Below are 21,841 nucleotides of genomic sequence, written 5' to 3'. Positions count from 1 at the left end.
TATCTATTTTTTATGGGTTTAATAGGTTCAAAGAAATTTTTGTACTTATAAAATTTTCGAGGTGTATCCATTTATTTTGAAAATAAAAAAGGAGCACTTGAATATCTCGGGTTCGTTTTCGGGCACAAGGATGTTGCATATAGAAATAATAACCCTTCAAAATCTGGGGTCATGTCACAAATTACGGAAACATTAAATCTCCATGGAAACAAGATTAAGAGTTATAGAAATGTCTCAACTTTTAATTGGCCGTGTAGTTCTAGAATTATAAACGCATTTATAATCATTTTCTTGACAGTATTATTGAAAGGGCGTGATTTATTCACGCGAATTTGTTTTACTTTTTTTCACATTTTCTACACGTTTTTGATATAAGAATATTTTCTTTAAAATTTCACCTTGAGCATTAACAAATAATATCATTTTTTATGTGGACGATTTGTCAAACATGATATTAATTAAAAACGGCTTAAATATTCAACATTATTTAATTTTATTTGAGTGTTCAGAATAGTTCTGAATCACGTTATAGGTAGAGAGGAAATCATTTGAATAAAACACGTTTATCTTTATTATAATAATACTCATTTTATCAAATTCATGCTTAAAAATGAAATAATTGTGTATCTAAATATAACAATTTTATTATATTCAAGTCCCCAGATAAAAGTCCAATTGGCGATTGCTACCGTTTACAAATCACAGCCTCTTTAATTTCAGCCAATCAAAAACTCGAAATAGCGTTAGTAGGCGGAGCTTAACAGCAAGAACCGAAACTTGATAAATAAGTTACATTTACAAATTGATTGATAACCCTTAGTTTCGTTCCGTGTGTTTCTTAAGAATAAGTAAACCTAAGTGGTCAAAGTGGTGATAAATTAAAGAGTAAAAGTGACGTTATTTTATAACATAGTTGTGGTGTTTTTCCACGTGGTGTGAATTTTAGTATTTTTTTAACTCTAAATTTTTAACAAAATAAAAGAAATGACGCTACATATGGAAGTGATAACAATTGAATAAGTGACGAGAATTCTATTTTTTTTTCTGTGACGAAAATCATGTTGTTGGAGAGCTTTATGAATGACAACGCTGCTAACGGTGCTTTTCAAGCAAACACTAACTCAAGTATGGCTTCTATTCTGAATGGAATGAATGGAAATATGGCAATGGAAAATTCAAGACAGTCTGCATTTGTTTTGAGTAGCCCACCACTGGCCGCTCTACACAACATGACAGAAATGAAGACCCCAGCCTCATCCTCATCGAATTTTCTATCACAAGGAAATGGACATTCGTCGTCATGGAAACATTTCAACAATGGAACCCCACATGGAATAAATGACATTTTAAGTAGACCTCTTGGACTGACTGGTTTTAATGCTGCTGGGATGTATTTGAATCCAAGAGCAAGATTTCCAAAACTAGCTGAATTGCCAGGGAGACCGCCAATATATTGGCCTGGGTTTATTAATGGACCTCATGCATGGAGACCGAACGGAGGTAAAAAGCTTAGGGATTATGTTTCAGATAATTTATAAATTATTTTTTACAATTTCGTGCTCGTGGATTGTTGATATGCATGTTGTGCTGGGCGACAGTTTATATTTAAGGTCAAATAATGTTCCTGCAAAATTTTCAAAATTGGAACTTTTCTTCCATGATACGATTGTCTTTACTCCACACTTATAAAATGATTACTAAATTTTTAGACAATAATGTTATTTATCAGAAAAGTCTTCATTCTATTATTTTTTTACAATTATCTAAATTCAAGATAGCAAAAATTTTGGTTTTTAGTCGACTATGCTAACTTAACTTCTGCATAATTTCAATAATTTCTTTTCTCGTAAATAATAATGGTGTATTTCATTTGTATGTATTGGCCTTTCATCTGTCCTGTTAAGAAAATCTTTTGTTTTTATAAATTCTCAACATATTTTTTGATTCAATTTAATTTTCAAGAGAATATGCTTGGATTTCTTCTTCTCACACGAAGTAAATAGTTATAAATCTGTTTATTTATTTAAAAAAAATCATTATTTTACTACTAATATTCAAAGGATAGGATAAAAAAAAATGGGTTTGGATTTGTTTAAATATGAACAAGTGAAAAATGATTTAAAATTCTCGACATATCTCAGGACAAAATATTGACTACACTTCGTAAATAAATACTTTAATACAAGGATTTACTTGTCAAAATTAAGTCATTTCCTCTGCCCTGGAAACTACATACATACAGGCGTCCTTTTGTTTTCCAAGTTGTAGGAAAGAAAATTCGCAGCAAGATAGCTCGTTGTCCAGCTGAAAATCATACTCTTCTGTTTGTATCCTGTAGCTGATCAAACGGGACGAGAGGTGTCGAATGTTTACGGCTAATCAAATTAAAGTGCTGACTTTCAAAGTTGTTTACAAGTTAAATTTACTCAACAGATATTTAATAATGATAATGTTGTTTTCATCAAATTAAGTATTTGAATTAGATTGTTTACTTCATCAAATGAATTTGTTTATTAATCTGAAAATTTTCAGAACAAGTACTTAAAAGAAATTGACTTCTTAAACTCTGAATAAGTTTTTTTATTTCCCATCTAAAATGATTGACAATACAACTACTGAAAACGTTTATATTAAGCGAGTTTATGCTCTAATATCTGCATGCTGAAACTGTTGTAGATGAAGCATTATCGTTAAAATTTCTTCCTTGAAATATTCTATAAACATTGAATCGTAGCTAATATATACAACCCCATGTCAGTCTTGTTTACGCAGAGGAAAGCTATTAAACCATGTGTTAAAACATAATATGTGTTCTAAGAACAAATAATACTCGGAGATATTTATCATTTTCGTCTGTACCATCGCAGACCATTTCAGTTCGACATGGAAAGTCAGAAAATTTTCCTCTTGCTGTTTTGAGAAGTGTTTTATTCAGCTCTGAAAAACAAATATTAATGATCGAGTCAATCGCAGTATGCTCGAAGAGAACGCAAGTTAAAATACATGTATATCTCCTTTTAAGTCCTAATTTTCCTTTTTAAATAATTTTCGTTATGAACTATCGTCATTTTCTCTGACAGTTTACAAAGATTTGTTTGGATATTTGGGTTGTTTTTACATGTTCACAAATCTATTAAACATGACGCAGAAAGTATTTTTATTATTTTATTCGATAATTCACTATGTGCTGTTAAATAAAGCCAATTGTGAAGACCGTTTGATTTCATATTCACCAAAGTTTATACTATTTTGTCGAGCCCAGATTGCTTCAAAAGATAGTAAAATTAATAGATTGATATTAATATAATGTTTAAATTTAATTATCCAGACAAAATAAGATCATTCTCGACAACTATTACTGTTAAAAGGTCCCCTGGTATTTGATTTTATCAGATAAAATCCGGAATTCAAATCCCATACGGAAATTGATCGGATGATTATAATCCCATATCATAAAGTACAAATAACGATATTTACTGATTGAGTTATATAACTGATTATAATAAAACGGATAGGATGTTTTTCCAATTTAGCTACTGTGTAAGATTATTTTTATGATGGTTTCTAATTACATTTTGTGATCGGTAAATAGAGTTATCGGACTTAATGTCAATTCAGCTGTGGGTCTCTCAAGGAGTTACATGAAAAGGGGGTATACTTGCCGAGTTACAGCTTTGACATACATGCTAGTAAATCATGTCGGAAAATAAACCCCCTGCTACCGAATTAATTCTCTTTATATCCTATTACCTAATCTTATTTTTGTAAGAATTTGAAGACCTCACTGGGATTTTTCTTCCCTGATAAACTATGTTCTCTTTAAATAGTGTTTTGGTTACAAAAGTTTTTTTTTATGATTCAGATAATAAATCTGAAGATGTGAGTACGGATTACATTTTTCATAAAGTGCACAGGACGAGTTTGGCGCGTTCGACCTAAAAGTAAACTGAGCAAGTCGAGTGTTATAACAATTTATTGTGCAAAAGTATCTGTTCGACTTCTGAATCCCTTACTTTAACTTAAATCGGCTTCAGATACTGTATTTTAATATCCATTAATTATGGTATCCTTATAAGACCGATTTTTTTACTTTGGTTTAAGAGGTGCAATTCAAAACTGATTGCGGGTTACTTTTCAAACCGAGAAATTGACGTCTGCTTTACAGACATCGAACGTGCCTTATCCACGAAAATACGAATTGGCTTACTATACATTTCTCTCGTGCCAAAATTGGTAAATGAAACTCTTCAAGCTTTTTGACTTCCGGTGTCATTGAAAATCTGTTGGTAAATAAAAAGAATGGTTTAAAAATCAGGTTAGACGTTTCTATCGACCATTTTTGACGTTTTGTTCCAAGTCACTTTTACAGATTCGTAACCTGACAGAAAATCTATACGTCTATTTATTCAGCATTTTGTATAACACTTAGTCCGGATTTTGTCAAGTTTCCTGACAAAATGTCAGGACTGTCGGCCCCGGTATATGTCTGTCTATTTGTTGACATGGGGGAGGATGGATAATTACATCAATACTAATCTTTAGTGTAAAGTTTCATGATTGTTTTTTTTAGTGTGGTCCGTTCCACAATACTATAAGTATAAGTTGCCAAATTTCTGTCAATATCGATTTAGCCTTAAAGACTGAAAAGCAAAAAAATAAATTATGCAAAAATTGACAATACAAGCTTTTTTGGTTCTTATTTTTGCCATGTACACATGTAGATTGAAAGGGATATGACATATATAGCTGAAAATTATCGGGACGATAAGCTCCACAAAGGGTCAGACATTCATTTCCTCTTTTTCTAACCGCTGCAAACTGGCCTTTCGGAAATCTTGGGCATAATTTAATGTCTGATGCTGTTAGGTACTTGCGGAACAAAACGGCTTGCGCCCAATTCAGATGATTCTCCAAAAATAGATTACGCCGTACATGTTATGATGCCCAGTTCAAGCAAGGCAAATGACTTGCAGTTTTCAGCCTCAAATATTTAAATTCAAAATTACAATCAGAACTACAGTAATATTTTGTACGAAAATTACGCTCTTAACATAAAACAAATTTAACTCTAAATGAATTAATTTCATGGTCTACATACGGGAATCGCTTTTTAGTCATGGAAAATTTTCGTGTAATTGGACATAAATTTCAGCAGAATATATAAGATTATAGCAGAATAATTCAAAACAAGCTTAGTTTCTTGTATTGTTCAGGAGGTTGCTTTTATGGTCTCATTATTTTATTTTTCTCATAATTACCTTAAGCAACTTTTAAAACAAAAACAAAACAAAACAAAACAAAACAAAACAAAAAACAAAAACAAAAACAAAAAATTAAAATAAATTCATTGAAAGAGGTATTTGGGAATAAGAGTTTAAAAAAAAAAAATCTGTAGTTTGTAATTTTAGGCTAGTAGCAAAAAATAAAAAATAAAAAGAATTAGTAGTATTTTATGCTTTAAATTAATATCATGTTTATTGATAAGATCTTTTTTCTGAATGATGTTTTTATAATAATAATAATAATAATAATAATAATAATAATAATAATAATTTATTGAATTTCCGGTTCATTTATTATAACCATCTTGTTAGTTTCTTTAATTATCTGTAATTATAAAAATGAGAACATGAAAATATCAATTACCTTTTACTTATTATAAATCAATATTCTAGATGTCAATGCCTTGAAAATCGTCTTTTAACTTAAAACTATTTTCCACAATATATACAGCTTTTTGTTGTTAGACATTATTGACAGTTATATTAACAAACAGAACGAGTTATTCATAAAAAATATGTCGCTAGCATTAGTAATGCTAATTTCTAAACTGCTTTCTTTTACTATTTACAATATAATACAAATAAACTCGTACTCGTAAATGAAAAACACTCTATTTTACAAGTTTGTAGAGAAGGGGAACATCTCATTCGTGTAAAAGTAGATTTCGAAACTTCTTATGTTGAACGAGTGCCTTAACTGTGCGAAAATTTTCGTAACATGTCAAATTGTATATAGTAGCAAATTGTATACAAAGAGACCTGGTAACTTCTCCGGGTGTGTTAAACCGGAATCTTATGTGCAGCTGTGATTTCCAATCTGTCTATTTTCCGTTTCAGCTTCAAATGTTGTGATGGACAAAGATGGGAAAAAGAAACATACAAGGCCAACGTTTTCAGGTCAACAGATTTTCGCGTTGGAGAAAACATTCGAACAAACAAAATACTTGGCTGGTCCTGAGCGTGCTCGATTGGCATACGCGCTGGGAATGTCGGAGAGCCAGGTCAAGGTCAGTATTTTAATATATCAAGCTGTTTTAGGTCGCTTTAGTTCACAGTCTTTCCAGCAAGAGGCTGTCTATGTTTGTTTTAGCTCTTTTACATTCGATTGGTTTCAATACATTCCCAGAACATTTTCAGAGGAAGTTCGTATTTCAGTGGCATTTCATATAGTTTATCTTCATTTTTTGATGGATCTAGGAAGGGAAAGGTTCTAGCGGTTGAAACTCGAATTTTGTTTGAAAATTTTGTTATTTGGACAGAATTGTATGAGTAATAATAACATGGAACCCTAAAATCAATGTAGTCGCGCCTGTAATAACTACACTTGTAGTTGTGTGTAAAACACAATTTTACGTGTTCGGACCTCATCTCATAGTTGTTGTTTTGAGAAATATTTCCAATACAAAAATGACAAAACAGGCTACTCCTTAGTTTACAAAAGTGATGTGTTCGATTTTATTTCATTGATAGAAGAGATACGATTTACGTTTTGTAAGAAAAAAACTTTGCTGTGGTCTTTCTACTTTTGATGAAAGGGACCATAAATCAGGTAGGAGATAAGATGAAATACAGACCGCAGAACCAATGGCATAAATTTTGACAGGACATTTTACGACTCTTCCGCTCCTCTCCTGCATAGACTTTTCTCGACTAACGTGACATGCTACGGTCCGGATTACGATACCATGCCACCCACTGTTTCCGAACAGTTTTGTGACAATAGCCATGTTGATTTATATCCCAATATCCGCAGGTACTTAATTCAGATCTAATTGTAAGAAATCTTCCAATATAAGCTTCTTTTGTAGGTTTCGTTGAATCTTGTTTGTGAACGCATCATTTAGTATAAAGATGTAACGGCTGATAAAATGCCTAATTATATCGGTCGTTAATTTCATCTCGTTATATCGTCACGGATGTTACGCGATAAATTCGATTCCCATGGTGCACCTGCGGGGACCGTTCATTGCTAAATGGTGCGACAATAAGAAAAGGTGGTCATTCGGAAAATCTTGAGTAAGGAAGAAATCACAGCTTGTGGTTAGAATCTTATTTATAGAATAGGGAAAAATGACTTCAGAATCTGTCCTCAATCCTCAATTTATTTTGGTGCAAAATGGATCTGTATTTAAAGAAAAGACTACAGGTTATAACTGAAATAAATTGTTGATTCTCTTTTGATATTTGTTCTTGATTTTTTTTATCTTAGCAGACTATGTTCTTTCTTTAATGTGATTTGTTTTGGTCATTTTTGTTTTTATCCTTTTAATTTAAAATTCAAACTCTATACAAAATGACTTTGAAATTAATGTGTTGTTAGGAAAAACTTCTTTACATGAAATAATACTTGTAAGGGAAGATCTTTTGTGAAATTCAAAATATGACCTGGTAGTTTAGATTTTGAAATATTCGAATGGTTGGGAATATTTCTGGCGCATTATTTTGGGACACGTTGAAAATTTGAATCTCCAAAATGTCCGCGGTGTTTAATGGCTGAAAGTAGTCCCAAAAGACTGGTTTTGACTATTTTTCTAGATTAATCAAGCATGATATACTGGTCTCATAATTACAGATAATTTAGATTTAATGGAACATCAACCAGACATAAAAACAAAATCGTCGTAATTGCAAACGAATGTCCATTAACTTTATTTTATGGAATAGCCAGTGTTTAACAGTTCTGAGATAAAGCCATCAAAACTACCATTTTATTTATACTGCAAGGAACTTCAAACAAAGGTTTATTTTTGTTTCTCGAAGTTGATGATTGATAATCGCTAATTAATCGGGTTCGAAGAACCTTTGAGTGGGATCAGGGGATGTGGGTTTCTTGACATTTGAGCCCAGGTGCAAGTCTCCGTAATGTTGAACTTCACCATATTTTTGCTTTAAATGCGTGACTTTATCATTGTCTGGTTGGATAAATAAAAAAGAATTGTTGGTAATTTGAATAGACATTTGAAAACGAAATAGTTTATGTGTAAGAGGTGATTTTGGAAGAAACCACAAGAAATAACAACGCAATAAGTCAATTATATTTTGTTGGTTTTTTTTGTTTTGTTTTGTTTTTGTTGCCATTCAAGATATTTTTTGTTTCTTTTCTCTGTCTTACGTATTATCTACTTACAATTGAAAAATATTTTTGCCTTAAAATGTCAGGCAATGTAGAATTGTTGAAGGCGTCGAATTTTATAAACGTTTTTTTTCTTGTAAAATCACACAAAACCGTACTTATTAAAAGAATCATTTGACAGCAAACTTTTTAATTACACGAAGAAAAACAAAAGGTGTTTAGATTCAAAACATGCATTTATTTATCACAAAGAAAAACACAAGAAAAGTTTGGTTAATATCAAATTTTACTACAAATACATATTCATGTCAGTTGATTGAGATATAGTAAGCATACTGTAACTCTCACCGAAAAAGTAGCACCTGTGAAATTTAGAAGAGGGTTGGGCAATTGTTATCTAAGATTCTTAAAACGAGGAAATGATACCCTGACAATTGCTTTAAATTAAGTCTTTGATTTCCAGAATCTCATTCATGTTTCTACCGTAACCGGAGCGGAGATTATATATCACATTACATACCTATCGGCGGTTGTCTTTGATTCATTTGAATTATTTATCGCCCTTAATGTCTTTATCCTAAATCTTTTGTTAAATTTTAAATCTTTATCGTCAAATTTCATAATCGAACTCCTCAGTAAATTAAATTTCGTTTCGTTATATAATAAAATGTGTTCCTATTCAGTGGCTTTATCTAAGAGAATTATACGCTTCCTCTTTAAAATTAAAAATTTGTTTGTAAACAGCTGTAACTTCAGGTTCATGTACACTTCATAAAAATGCACTAACTCGCATTTTAGATTTTAGTCACGTTCAATTGTTCCGATTTGGTGAACAATACAAATTTGATAAAGGAAGAAAATATTCCGGAAAAAAAATAAAATAAAGTCCACACCTTTAAAAATTTTATGCAACCACTTTGCTTCTATTTGATTACAGTAGGATAAGATCGCAAATGAATATTTAGTTATGGGAAAAATATTATGGCACAAACTTGTCATTTGTCGTTTGATTTTAATACTATTTCGTAAAACACACAAAGATGTAAAGTACATGGATATATTCTTTTTTGTTATTGATTTTTATACTTATACAAAATCTGAAGTATAAACTATTTATAATATGTATAATTCACTCTCTTCTTTTTTCAAAAACTGAAAGTTGTTCATATAACGAAGAAAACGGAAATCATTAGTATACAAAATATTCATTTACTTCAATAATCTAATTGCGAAAGTGACAGATTCGTGGATTGCTTCGATTTTAACTAGTTTTTCAAAAGGATAAATATTAGAGCCAAAGCATACACGGACTTAATCGGATCTAAATAAGGATTTTATATAAAAAATGTTTTTGAAGAATTGCATAGCTTGTCATGACAAATTTGTTAGTTATATCAGCTTCCACATATCCGTTTCTGCACTTTACTTAATTGTCTATATACGTCGCAGATTTTAAAGACATTAATAAACATCTAAGGTCTGTCTTCAAATATTGTTTTTTCCCTGTATTTTCTCAACTTAATGTACCTTTTACACCAACAATCAATGATTAATCTTTTCGTAAAATCACTGTCAAACTGGTCGCTGTTTTTTTAAAAACAATAATTGTTCCAATGCACCTTTTCCCCTTAAAGTTCACGGTAAAATGAGTAATCCCAATTCCGTAACATCTGCAGTAGGTATATATTTCCACCTAATAGTCATCAAAATTATTGACAGGATCAAAACTTAGTACAAAATTTATATTTATGTTATCCTTCAAAGATTAAGCTTTACTTTCATATCAATTTGAACGATTAAAAGGAACTTGGTCATCAAAGCGTTTGTAAACCTATCACACAGATGTCTGAAACACTACAAAGCTCAAGCGCCATTTGTACGTGGACGATTGACATAGCTTTTCATTTTATCCCTTCAAATGAACTATTTAGTATTATTCTATAGATTTTAAATCACTAAATACCAAAAGAATAAACTTTTATTGAATGGTCTTAACTCTTAATTGTTCGACAATTTCACAAAGTTACTGCTTTCAAATGGTTGTTTCCAAATATTTCATTTCAGGCACTTGGTTGCCTAGCGGTAGAAATAACCATATCCGTTCACAATTTTCCGGACCGTCATACACCAAGCCCATCCGGTTTAAGATGATATGAAATAACACTAAAAGTTGCACGATAAAACACTTTGATTTATTCGTTCGTCCTAGGGCATTGCATCTTAAAATGGCAATAAAATTTAAAATTGAACAAATTTACTCCAGATCTTTTATATGTTATTATATTCAATAACATTTTATATTCCTGCACCATCTGACATTTGTTTTGTTTATATTGCTGTGTTCAAGTTGCATAGAACACTTTGTTAACTCGTAATTATAACTTCTTTCGTTCTCTAATTTTTATTTTCCTTGAATAGCATCTTTAATAATCTAACATGATAATTTTATAACTAGTCAAGAACTTCATAGAAGTCGATTTATATTTCCTAATAATTAAAAAAAGAATTAAATTGTATTATTAATTCAAAGGGTTTGTTTTATTAGCCATTGATATTTTATTTTGCCCATCCACATTCGCAATATTATCCATTTACATCACAGTTTTACTTTTTATATATGTGTATATGATTTCCTGGGAATAACTATGGCGCAATACATTGTCTATCCTCGAAGATTCAAAACGGAAAATAAAAAGGTGTCAGGCAGGGTCCCCGGTTAAATCCTTCACTATTTTATCATGCTTAGGCAATTAACCATAAGAACAAATGAAAATAGAGGGGCAACTGTCGATTGACTAAACATGAACAGTGAAGAAGAAATTAATATAAGACTTGTGTGAAATTTCATTAGGAACAATCGAATATATAGCCTCTTAATTAAGTGATGAAGTGGAGAAAGACCATTACAGCAGAAAAAGATGAATTATTAGCAAACACACCAAACTTTGGCTGTTTGAATAAATTCGGCTAGCGCATTTCAATAAATGGGAAATTTCTATGGTAAATGATCGTTCATTCGAATTGGATTAATTTCTGAAGCTGCAAAGTTACAAATCAGCCAAGTGCCTTTTTATTGTTCACTTGGCATGGATCATTATCTTGGCTGCGTCATAATGCGTTCCTTTGTGACTTTGGCTGTTAATAGATTGAACGGTCGTGTTTGAACATTTACGCTGTATGGGAACAGAACAATAATGTTAAAGATTTTATATAATTATAAAGGTTTAATGTCTTTATCAGATAATGAAAGTCCATTACAGCCCCCTTATTTATCTGTTTACATCGATTGTTAATTTCCCTTGTATACGGTAGCCATTTTGAGGGATTATGGAAATCTGACAAAAAGCTTCTATAAATTAGCCGTATAAAATTGAAATTGAAACTTTTATGGCGGAAAAGGGTTCGACTGATTTTAAATATTGTAAGCATGATGATGAGTGCTGAGTAGGCTACGAAGACCAATTATCATAACAGATGGGTTGGCTAGTGATCGCTCAATTGTTTCCAGGGGTGTGTTGAAGTACAAAGAGTTTATCAAACTCACGTTTAATATCATAACACACAATTTTCCAACTGTTGTAAAGAAACTTGAGAGGAACTGCTTTTTAAAAGGTGACTTACAATGGATTCATACACTAATACTCCTACCGGGTATAGTAAACATGTAATCCATAGGATACGATTGATTGATTAATTGTGGTTTGACATCCATAGGCAGAATTTCGTGCATTTAACGGCGAAAACTTGTGGTGAATTGAAAAGAGCTTCTTGTAACTAGATGGACACGCTGAGTTTTTAATGTGATAGCTGACAGAAGTAACATCTGGATGTCTCTAACACAGTCGCATTTATCGGACTCGAAGTCTACTATCTGTCACTCTATTCCTTGAATATGAAATGTTGTTTCCTGTTAATACATGTATTTTGGTAGCGTTGTCATACTTATCATAATTGTTATTTGCAATTTCCCTCAGAAGGTCCATGATAGGCTTAATAAAAAATTGTTATGTATTTAGCGGAGAGGCATTGATTATCAGTTCCTTTAAAGGTTTTTGGTATGGTCAAGTATTGAACCAATGACCACTTGCACTCGAAGCAAAAAACTCTACCACGAGAAACCGACGCGGCTCCATGGTAAGACATTTGATCGGAAGAGCTCATTGTTTGGGGTTCACGATATTTCGTACTCTATTGAATACTTGCTATGACCCTTTAAAACAGACCAATTGGATCTCTAACACAATATGAGCTGAGTTTTGTTTTGATAGAAGGGAATTCCATTAACAACTTACTGTGGTTTAACAACAACCAACTTCGGTCAAAAGCCTTTGGTAACAACCGTGTATAAAGAATACAACCTTGATACAAAACCCGGCCAAAGTTGACGAACATGTCGAGGGAGATTGTCTATGGTTTCATTCTATTGACTAAATGCAGACTTTGGATATACTACCTTTTTCTGTACAAGTCTATCATAGAAACTTTGGCATGGTTTCCACTAAAGGTAATCGTTTACGTGAATAATATACCATTCGCGTTTTACCGCATTCCGTGTAAATAATATACAATTAACGTTTTACCGCATTCCGTGCACATTTTAGCATGTCACGGTTATTTTGCATTTAAACTAAAATGTACTTGAACCAACTTGAAAGAGGGAAACAAAAGAGGGTATGATAACTACAGAAATACCACATTAACTACTGCAAGGCTCCAAAACCCAGGACTACTTATATTTGTTTGAGGATTATGACAGATTAAAGTAATCCTTTTTGCACATCAAATGATACTGAAAGTTTCACAAATGTATAAAAGCAAATCTGAATCCGGAGCCGACACGGGACGTTAGGAAAGACGAAAATGCTTTATTATTCCCGTGTTTAGGCCAAACTATTCCGCAAACTGTATATACTTAGTCATTATCTTCGCTATCTATTTTACAAAACACGAATAAATAGACTCAACAACAATTTGGCTAAGAAAACTTTACTGGGTGTTATGTTATGGTGTAATTAACTCGAGATGTAGGTAATTCCTACATATCTGGGAGATCGGTGTATTTTTCTGATGCATGCATGTGTCTGTGATTCTGACACAGGCGCACAAAAGTCTGCAATTAAGAATTTAAGTATATTTGGCATTTTATACGTTTTGATGGGAAATATAGACTTTAATGGATGCACAAGCGAAAACTTGAATTGTTTATTCAACAAGAAATTAGAATGGCAAATGCTTCGTCATGAAACATTTTATATATACAGCCTGACGTTCTGTTGAATTAAATGTCTAAGTTTTTCAAACTTTCAAAATTAACCTTGTCATGAAAACAATTTATTTCAAGGCTTTCAAACCTTTGGGTGCACTCAATCGTTGCTCTTATCCGTTATGACAATGAACTTTGCTATAATCAAAGGGGAGTTTGAATCTGGTTTGTCTTCTGGGACTGGAAAGATATAATCATGTATTCATAGTTAATGGGTAGAGAATTTCAATAAGTTAATTTAAAATTGGTATTTTTTTTCGAACGCTCTTCATATCAATTATGAAAATAAGTAGCGATAATGATGTTGACAATATGAAGTCTTTTTGCAGTAAATTGAAACGCAGATGACAATTTTAAGACAACCGTAGACATGGCATTTCCACTTACTTTTATTATGATAATTTTAAAGAACATCCATTCTTGTCTCTATCTCATAGACAGCTTTTATACTGCTCCAGGAGATTTTATATCACAGTAGTGTTTATTAATTGAAATATTATTGAATAATTTTGAAACTCAATGTACATGTATGTGGCATATTTTTTTACATTCTAGATTCGTTCTACTAAGAATTCTTGACGAGAAAATAAAATTGGATAATATGAAAAGTGAATGAAATATCTCAAAGATGTGAGTTCTTTTGGGTTTCTTTTTAATCAAACTTGCAGAGTCGGTATTTGCAACATTTGTTTCATTTTCATATGAGATCTTCTGAAAATGAACTACTTGAACTCGTATTGAGCTAATATAAATCAACACATAGACCTGCTTCGTCCATACTTATCTCATGAAATACAGCGACACCTGTTGCCGCAGAACATTCCGCTGTATTTAACACGTATCGGTACTTTATTGAAAAACATATTCTTAGAATTCAGTAATAATGAAATACAATTTGTAAATAATAGAATAAAATAGCTATATTACAAATACGTAGCACATACAAAATAATTTTATTCTAATAAGTACAATATATTTCTTTAGTTCTCTTTCCATTACATCGTGTACTAATTTTGATTATAATCTGAACCATGCATTTCTAGGTTTTTGTTATCCTAAGAGGTCGTTTGTTCTCTCTTAAAGAGATTAAGTATATATGAATAGATGCTGAATTTATATGAGATGCACTTTACTAAACTAAAACTCCATAAAAGGGGGATTAAAAAGAGTATTTTTTTTCCAAATTTGATATGTGATGTTGAATGTACTTGAGATACACTTTCTAAACTGAAGCTCCATAAAAAGGGAATTAAAATGAGTGCAATTTCTTTTTCAAATTTTATATTCACTTCAATTTTTAATAGTGCTACTCACATGATACTAAGCCGTCTTTAAAGTAAAAAAAATGTTTTAATATTTTATTATAATTAGTTTATTTTTTGTCATCCTTGAATCACATCAGTCCTTACTTGTCAAAGGAAAATAATTCTACCCACATATGATCGACGCATATGAATATACATGTATATGTGTGTATTTTATGTCTTTGAAAGAGGAGTTAAACTTTTGGTCAAATGTGCATACATCGAACACATGGTAGATGATATTTAAAAGTGATGCGTTTCTGAATCAGAAAAAAACATATTTATTGCTATTTCAAGACTAACCGGTGGAGAAATATTTTATTTTGAAGGTGATAAACTTACAAACTTACTTTTAGTATTTAAAAATATATTTTTGTGTGTGTCAAAGTTTGGTAAAAAAAAAATTATAATTATTGATACCATAGTAATAGATGTTTCACGGACTAAAGACAAAATGATGTTTTTGAATTAAACGGCAAGGCGTATGTTGTCTAATAAATAGGTTGTCTCCCTTTTTAACTACAGTTTAAGAACAACATGAAATATATGGCAAAAAACACATAAATCCCTATAAATGACGTATCGGGCAATACAACTAATTCAAATACAAACTTGTGAAAAGTTGCAATTCATCGTTACAAAGAATTTACTCCAATGTTTATCAGTAATTTGTCAAAAAGTAATTCACAATTACCAATCAAATTTATTCTATGTCAACAAGTTCTCTCCCTTAACTGTTGCTTTCACATGTAAATCAAATTTTATCATTGACAAAGACAATCAGAACAAGTTGTTTCTGCAAAATATATTTTAATTTATTTCAATTTAAGTTCGAATGATACACATTTAGCAAATATGTATATTGACTTAGAATTACATTAATATTTGTTTTCGTGATGTATTGATATAAACCCTGATCAGTTGAAAATAAGACCGTAATATGATTTCAAAGTCTTGAATAAAAAGATAGATTTACTTGGTGATATTGGTGATCTTTTAACACATTCTCCCAAATCATGAATAAATTGAAGATGATTTTACTTAAATTGGACCGTAATTTATGCTTAAATGGTGTTCTATAAAGAGTCTAAGGAGATAATAGAGACTTCAGTCATAGTTTAGTACTTACGAGTTCGGAGATTGGTGATGGTAGTGTTAGGTGCATTTTCTTGTCATTTTCTTTGTTCGTTTGCTACAGTTTATTCATTGTCATATTGGTTACAAATGCAGTTCAATAAGATTATAAAATCAAGTTAGTGTTATTCATACATGTATTTACCTGTCTATTCTTGAGTGTACATAATTTGTTCGTTCTTGCTTTTCCAAGTTTGTTGTTGTATTGAAAGGGGGGGTATAATTCTCAAATTGAGCAAATATTTGTAGTGTATACTTCTGGCAAACGTCATAGCAATATTAACATGTGATGTGAATATAATATTCGTGTATTCTTGTGAATAAGATTAAATTCGCATGACCTACAAATGAAAGTGTATCTGTTTGTACAACAAAAAGTGCTGTCTGATATAATGTCCGTCGATTCTATAGAAATTTAAGCCTACCAGAATATATTAATACATGTATACATCGAATTGTTATTCAACACTTGCAAATTTAAATAGGTACTTTTTCATAACCTTCTTCTACCCTGGGAGACTGGAAACAGAGATACACGTGCTTGTTCATGTCGCCTGTATATATATAACTGTTAATTCCAAGTAAATTTGAAATTAATAGTCCTTAAAATATAATAAAAACTACCACATAGTCTTCGCCAGTTAGATCATATTTCGTATTATTAATAAGCGACGTTTTCTTACATGAACAAAATTCAAAGATCTGTGTATTACTTCAGGTATGGTTTCAAAACAGACGTACAAAATGGCGAAAGAAACACGCTGCTGAAATGGCGACAGCAAAAAAGAAACAAGAACAGGTAGAAGATATGGAGGGAAACTCGGATCTGGACGAGGACACGACTGACAGTTCCGGAAAACTAAACGACCATTTAAGTGACTATTTAGATTCTAATTTATCGTAGGATACGAATCTCATGTTTTCTTAAACTGTCAGAAGCAGTCTATTATAGTGCTATTCAAATATACGAGTCTATCAGATAAATATTCTGATAGTGAAATCAAGTGTTGCAATAACATTTGACCATAATGGTCACATGATGAACAATTCATATATCATGTGACAAAGTCATGTGGTTGAACGAGGTGGAAACGCAATATGTATAGCATCATGGGACTCAGGCCTGGTGAACTACGAATTGTGGTAATTCAGCATAGATGGACGTCTCAGATTTTTATACTGTATATAATCATACTTCATGAATGTGTGTGCACTGAAGCATGGTAACGTGCTCAACAAATACCAGCATTAAATCTACGCAGAGCATTGGAACAATGCCTGGGTTACCGTTCGCTTGTAGATATATTTATATTTTCAGGCTAGTTTCATGGCTAGTTATGCCAAAGATTATTGATAGTAGACCAACTGTCATCTTTTATTACGTAACTAGTTTTCTCGTTTGTAAATGACGAATATATATATGTAGTATACTTATCTTAACAGGGAATGGCAAACATGGCTTCTAAATTCTGTTAAATTTGTTTAAAACGAACTCGTAGAAATTTTAAAATTTACAATTTAGTTTGGTAAGGGAACCGATTTTATTACGGGTTGTGAGCGTGATTGCTTTCGACTTGGTCTCGGTTTACTTAGGATACGACAATAATTGTTAGAAAGGTTCAAGTATATATATTGAACTTGAATTTTCTAAAGACAAGAATATCAAATGTCAAATGGCATTGCGTTATTTGTCATCGGTTCCTAATTTCCAGTATAAGGATTTCTGAACGCGACACTATAGCCCCGTTTTCGTCATTCGTACACCTGTGTTTTATCTTGAGGGATTCCATCGAGCGTTTTACCAAAAACGTTAAGTGCCACAAATCCTCCAATAGTCTTTTAAATTCGGTACAATATTTACTCGATACTTAATTATATCCTTATTTTAGCCAATATACCTGTTTCGGCTCTGTTATTTGAAATCCCTGATAAGCTGCACATGTACATGAACATTCTCGTCCTCCGCCTTTAATGACCCTTCTAATATCACCCTGAACAATTTTAAGATTTTAAAAATTAAACAGCTAGGTCACCGCGTTCGAAGAAACGTCTCTGAAATTAATTTGAAGCCATGTTAAGACAACATTTTATTGATACCGATCTTTATCCTGACTTAATGTCATGAATTGACAACATTTGGCAAGTATAGAAGTCTTACATGAAAACTAAAGGACCAAAGCATGACTAGGAGTGAAGATTATACCAGGGTCCAGGTTCTTTTTCTACTGTTAATAAAAACTTAATTTCAAGCATACTTGTTTAACATTTTGGATGTATATTAAGGAATATCATACGTCCTTAACATTTGGCAATTCTGGAAATCTTACATGAAAACTAAAGGACAAAAGCATAATTAGGGGTGAACATTATACCAGGGTCCAGGTTCTTTTGTTACTGTTGAAAACTTCACTTCAAGCATACTTGAAATCATACGTCCTTAATTAAAAAATATCGTAAGGTTTCTGATATTTAATTGTAAGTTACCGATGCTGATGAATTATCTTACTAACAGGGTTAACGAAATATTGGCGAAATCTTGAACTTTCGTCAACTCAGATTTGTATTTTTAAATTTAGAGATTTGTTAAGCGATCATATTATCGATTTTAACTTTCCTCTTTTTGGGGAGTTGGAATGGGATTCAGTTCTTGTTTCATTTTTAATTAAAATCTTCTTGATATATAGAGCAAGTTCCAGGCAATTTCTACTTCTGTCTTTTTTGCTTACAAGTATATTTGTTCGCTTACTACGGAAGTGAGTAAGATCTCCATGTGTAAATGAATCTCAATAACATTAATGAAACTAAAAAGGTGCTTTTTGGTGCTAGAAATATTTAAGAAAATGTTAGGCCCTAGAACGGAAACCGTAATCAATTTTAAACGTCACACAGTCATTTGTATGGTAATCCTTACAATCCAATAAGAGGTCGACCTTTAAAATGACGGTCCTTTATTTTCATACAATGAACTTAACGGAAATTAAAGACTGTAAATAAATTTAACCTTGTGCTAGTCCAAGGAACGCAAGAAGGAACATTCTATTCAAATGGTTCTTCGGTAACAACCGTGGCTTTTCCATATATCACCAATTATTGACAGAAGAAAGCTTATATTCATTAGAGTGTCATTAATCAGGATTTTGTTATCAAGAGCTTATTCAGCTCTCGCCACCTTCGGCGGAGCACCAGGAATGCGCAATGTGCCATGTACGTCTGTTATCTCCACATTGAAAGGAAATACGTTCCATGCTGTGTCCAAATCTTGCCACTTTTTTTCAGTGTGACTTTGAAAAATTACTTTAACGAAATAAATTTATGTGGACTTGTTTAGATGTCAGCGTCGTCAAAGTGCATCAGATGTTTATATAATTCGTTTACTTTATAGATGACATGTGATAGCTATGCTTTTAATTTAGATTATTAAGAATTTTTTCTTGCCATTTTGTCATTTGTCGCTATGCCCAATTCTTGCCATGAAAAAAAAATGTATTTTTATATACTTTTGTTGATCGTGAGATACTACATACATTGTATTTTATTCAAGTATTAAGGTATGGTTTATCTGGTTAAAAGGAAAACCGATCGAGTCATTCGGCAGAGATATTGAGTTTCATCAAAGGAATAAATTTTTGTAAGCATTTTCAATGTTTTATACCTTTGGACCCTTTTGTGGTAAGTTGGTGAGCATGCTCAATATACACTTCCGCGAGGTAGGGCTTGGGTAGAACAAAAGAATTTTCCTCGCGGAAGTGGATATTAAGCATGCTTTACGCATACTCATCGACTACCCTACAGTTAGCACAAAAGGGTCTATGGTGAACTTATTTCCGAGTTAATTATTTTGATGTTGTAATTTGATTGAATCTTTAATATTACTCCATTGTTTTCAATATAAAAAATGACAAAATGTTAGAACAGAATGAAAACTTTGTGAGTTTTTCAAAGAAACACGTAATTTGATTAATAATATCTTATAATTGATATGTGTGGCATATTTCTGTTGGAGGCTTAAACAATTCCAGATTTGATAAATTTTCATTCAAATGTGGAGCCAGTATTTTTGCTAGGTCATACGCTATAATGTAATAAACATATCACGACAATGACTCGTGCATGGATTTGCAAACTTAGAGCTAGGATTTGATTGCTAAAAATGAATAATATGAAGTTTTTTCAAGAAAAATCGGAGAGCGATTTTAATGTTTCATTTGCAGCTTTTGTTGCGTTTTTATATCTGTACATGTAGGAACGTCTCCCTTTTTAGTGCAATATCTGCAATAAAGACGAACTGCTTTTTTCCTGACAAATGTGTTACGTTTGTAACGCTGGCAAAAAGATAAAACGTGTAATTTAAAGTTGCAATACGATTCAAAGTTTACTAAAAAAAGATTAATATAAATATATAATTCATCATAACACTACTAAATTTTGTTGAAGTATACTTTTTCTAAGTATTTATTACAAAAAGTAAAGAAATTACTGCTTCATTTTTGTTGTTTGTTTGTTTATATAGGACAAGGGGAACCCCCCTTTTGGTCAAAGAGCGTCTTAGTATATATACATTATTACTTACTTATAATGTATTTAATTTGACTGCATTTGAGTATGCCACCGATAGTTTTAATCGGTCTCATACAAATATTTGTTAATTTTTATGGAACGCAATTTAGATTACCTTTGCCGGGACGGAAAACGGTAATCTCATGAAAAAAATATGTGCTGGGACAATTTTATTTGTGTGTAATGATGTACAGGGGAATATTTTATAATTATTTTTTATTTGAAATTGTAATGTATATGTTGCAGGCGTAAAAATAAATTCTAATTAACATTGTGTATAATTGTTTCATTCACTTCTTCATAAATTTACAATTAACTACCAATTGAAAATGTATGTTTGTCTAACAAAAATGATTCTTAGCTACAACAGCCAACACATTGTTATGCATACATGTACGGTGTGGTATAGTTTAAATATATAATTTCCATTTAAAAAAAACAAAACAATAACTCGGTACATTAGACACGCTTAAACTTGACAAAAATTAAATAAAACATAAACACGACACTAAACCATAACAAAACAAAAAAAAAAGAACAAAACAAAACAAAACTAGTCAGAATATTTTATACAAAAATATTATGAAGGCTTTAAGTTAATTTAAGAATGTCTATTTCCATAAAGGACATACTGCTCCACTGCAATGACAATAATATTGGGAGATCAACATTAGAATGGCTAATAAATGAATCCATAGTGACGATATACTGCAATTCATCGCTTATCTACTCAAGTCAGACATTCTTTCATTTTCAGCAAATGCCTCTATTTAAGCTGATCAAATAACCTTAACTGTTCGATCAATAATGATATCAATTTCTTATTTTTATCAATGACTTCTAATTTGTATCAATTGCCGCCTCCAATTAATTATCGTCAATTTCATGTCATCAATCATCTATTTAACCATAAAAGGCGGTGTCAGTTACACGTGCTTAACATGGTATTCGAACCAGGCGAGTTTGCCCTATTGCTGTAGGTCGATACTCGTTCAAATGAAAATCTAGAGACCGGCTATGTTAACGATGTTTTCGTGTCTGCACCTCGAATGACAAATAATGCAAGCATGGCGTTCCATTCCTCTTACTAGATTACGGATTCTAGACGTTTGATCCTGTCCATTAATGGCTGTTGATACGGCATGCCAGATGAATGCTGTCGGTCTTTATGCCAGCGATCTTTTACTTTTAACATCAACGATTGTAAATATGTCATGTTCAAGTTTCG

At 31.7% G+C, this 21,841-nt stretch overlaps 1 protein-coding gene across 1 annotated transcript; it reads left to right on the top strand.

The window, feature by feature from the left end:
* Positions 1-818: 818 nt before the first annotated feature.
* Positions 819-20,887, top strand: LOC148621288 (homeobox protein Nkx-6.2-like). The gene is made up of 3 exons (XM_088575454.1): positions 819-1,500; positions 6,120-6,289; positions 16,775-20,887. The coding sequence occupies exons 1-3, from the start codon at positions 1,059-1,061 to the stop codon at positions 16,958-16,960; spliced, it is 798 nt and encodes a 265-aa protein (XP_088431580.1). The 5' UTR covers positions 819-1,058; the 3' UTR covers positions 16,961-20,887.
* The last annotated feature ends 954 nt before the right edge of the window (positions 20,888-21,841 follow it).

Source organism: Perna viridis, chromosome 3, assembly GCF_037379345.1.
Source record: "Perna viridis isolate PV_CMFRI_1.1 ecotype Kerala chromosome 3, ASM3737934v1, whole genome shotgun sequence".
NCBI classification, from domain to species: domain Eukaryota; kingdom Metazoa; phylum Mollusca; class Bivalvia; order Mytilida; family Mytilidae; genus Perna; species Perna viridis.
The sequence above is the reverse complement of the archived record's forward strand: the minus strand, read 5'-3'. Positions and strand labels throughout refer to the sequence as shown.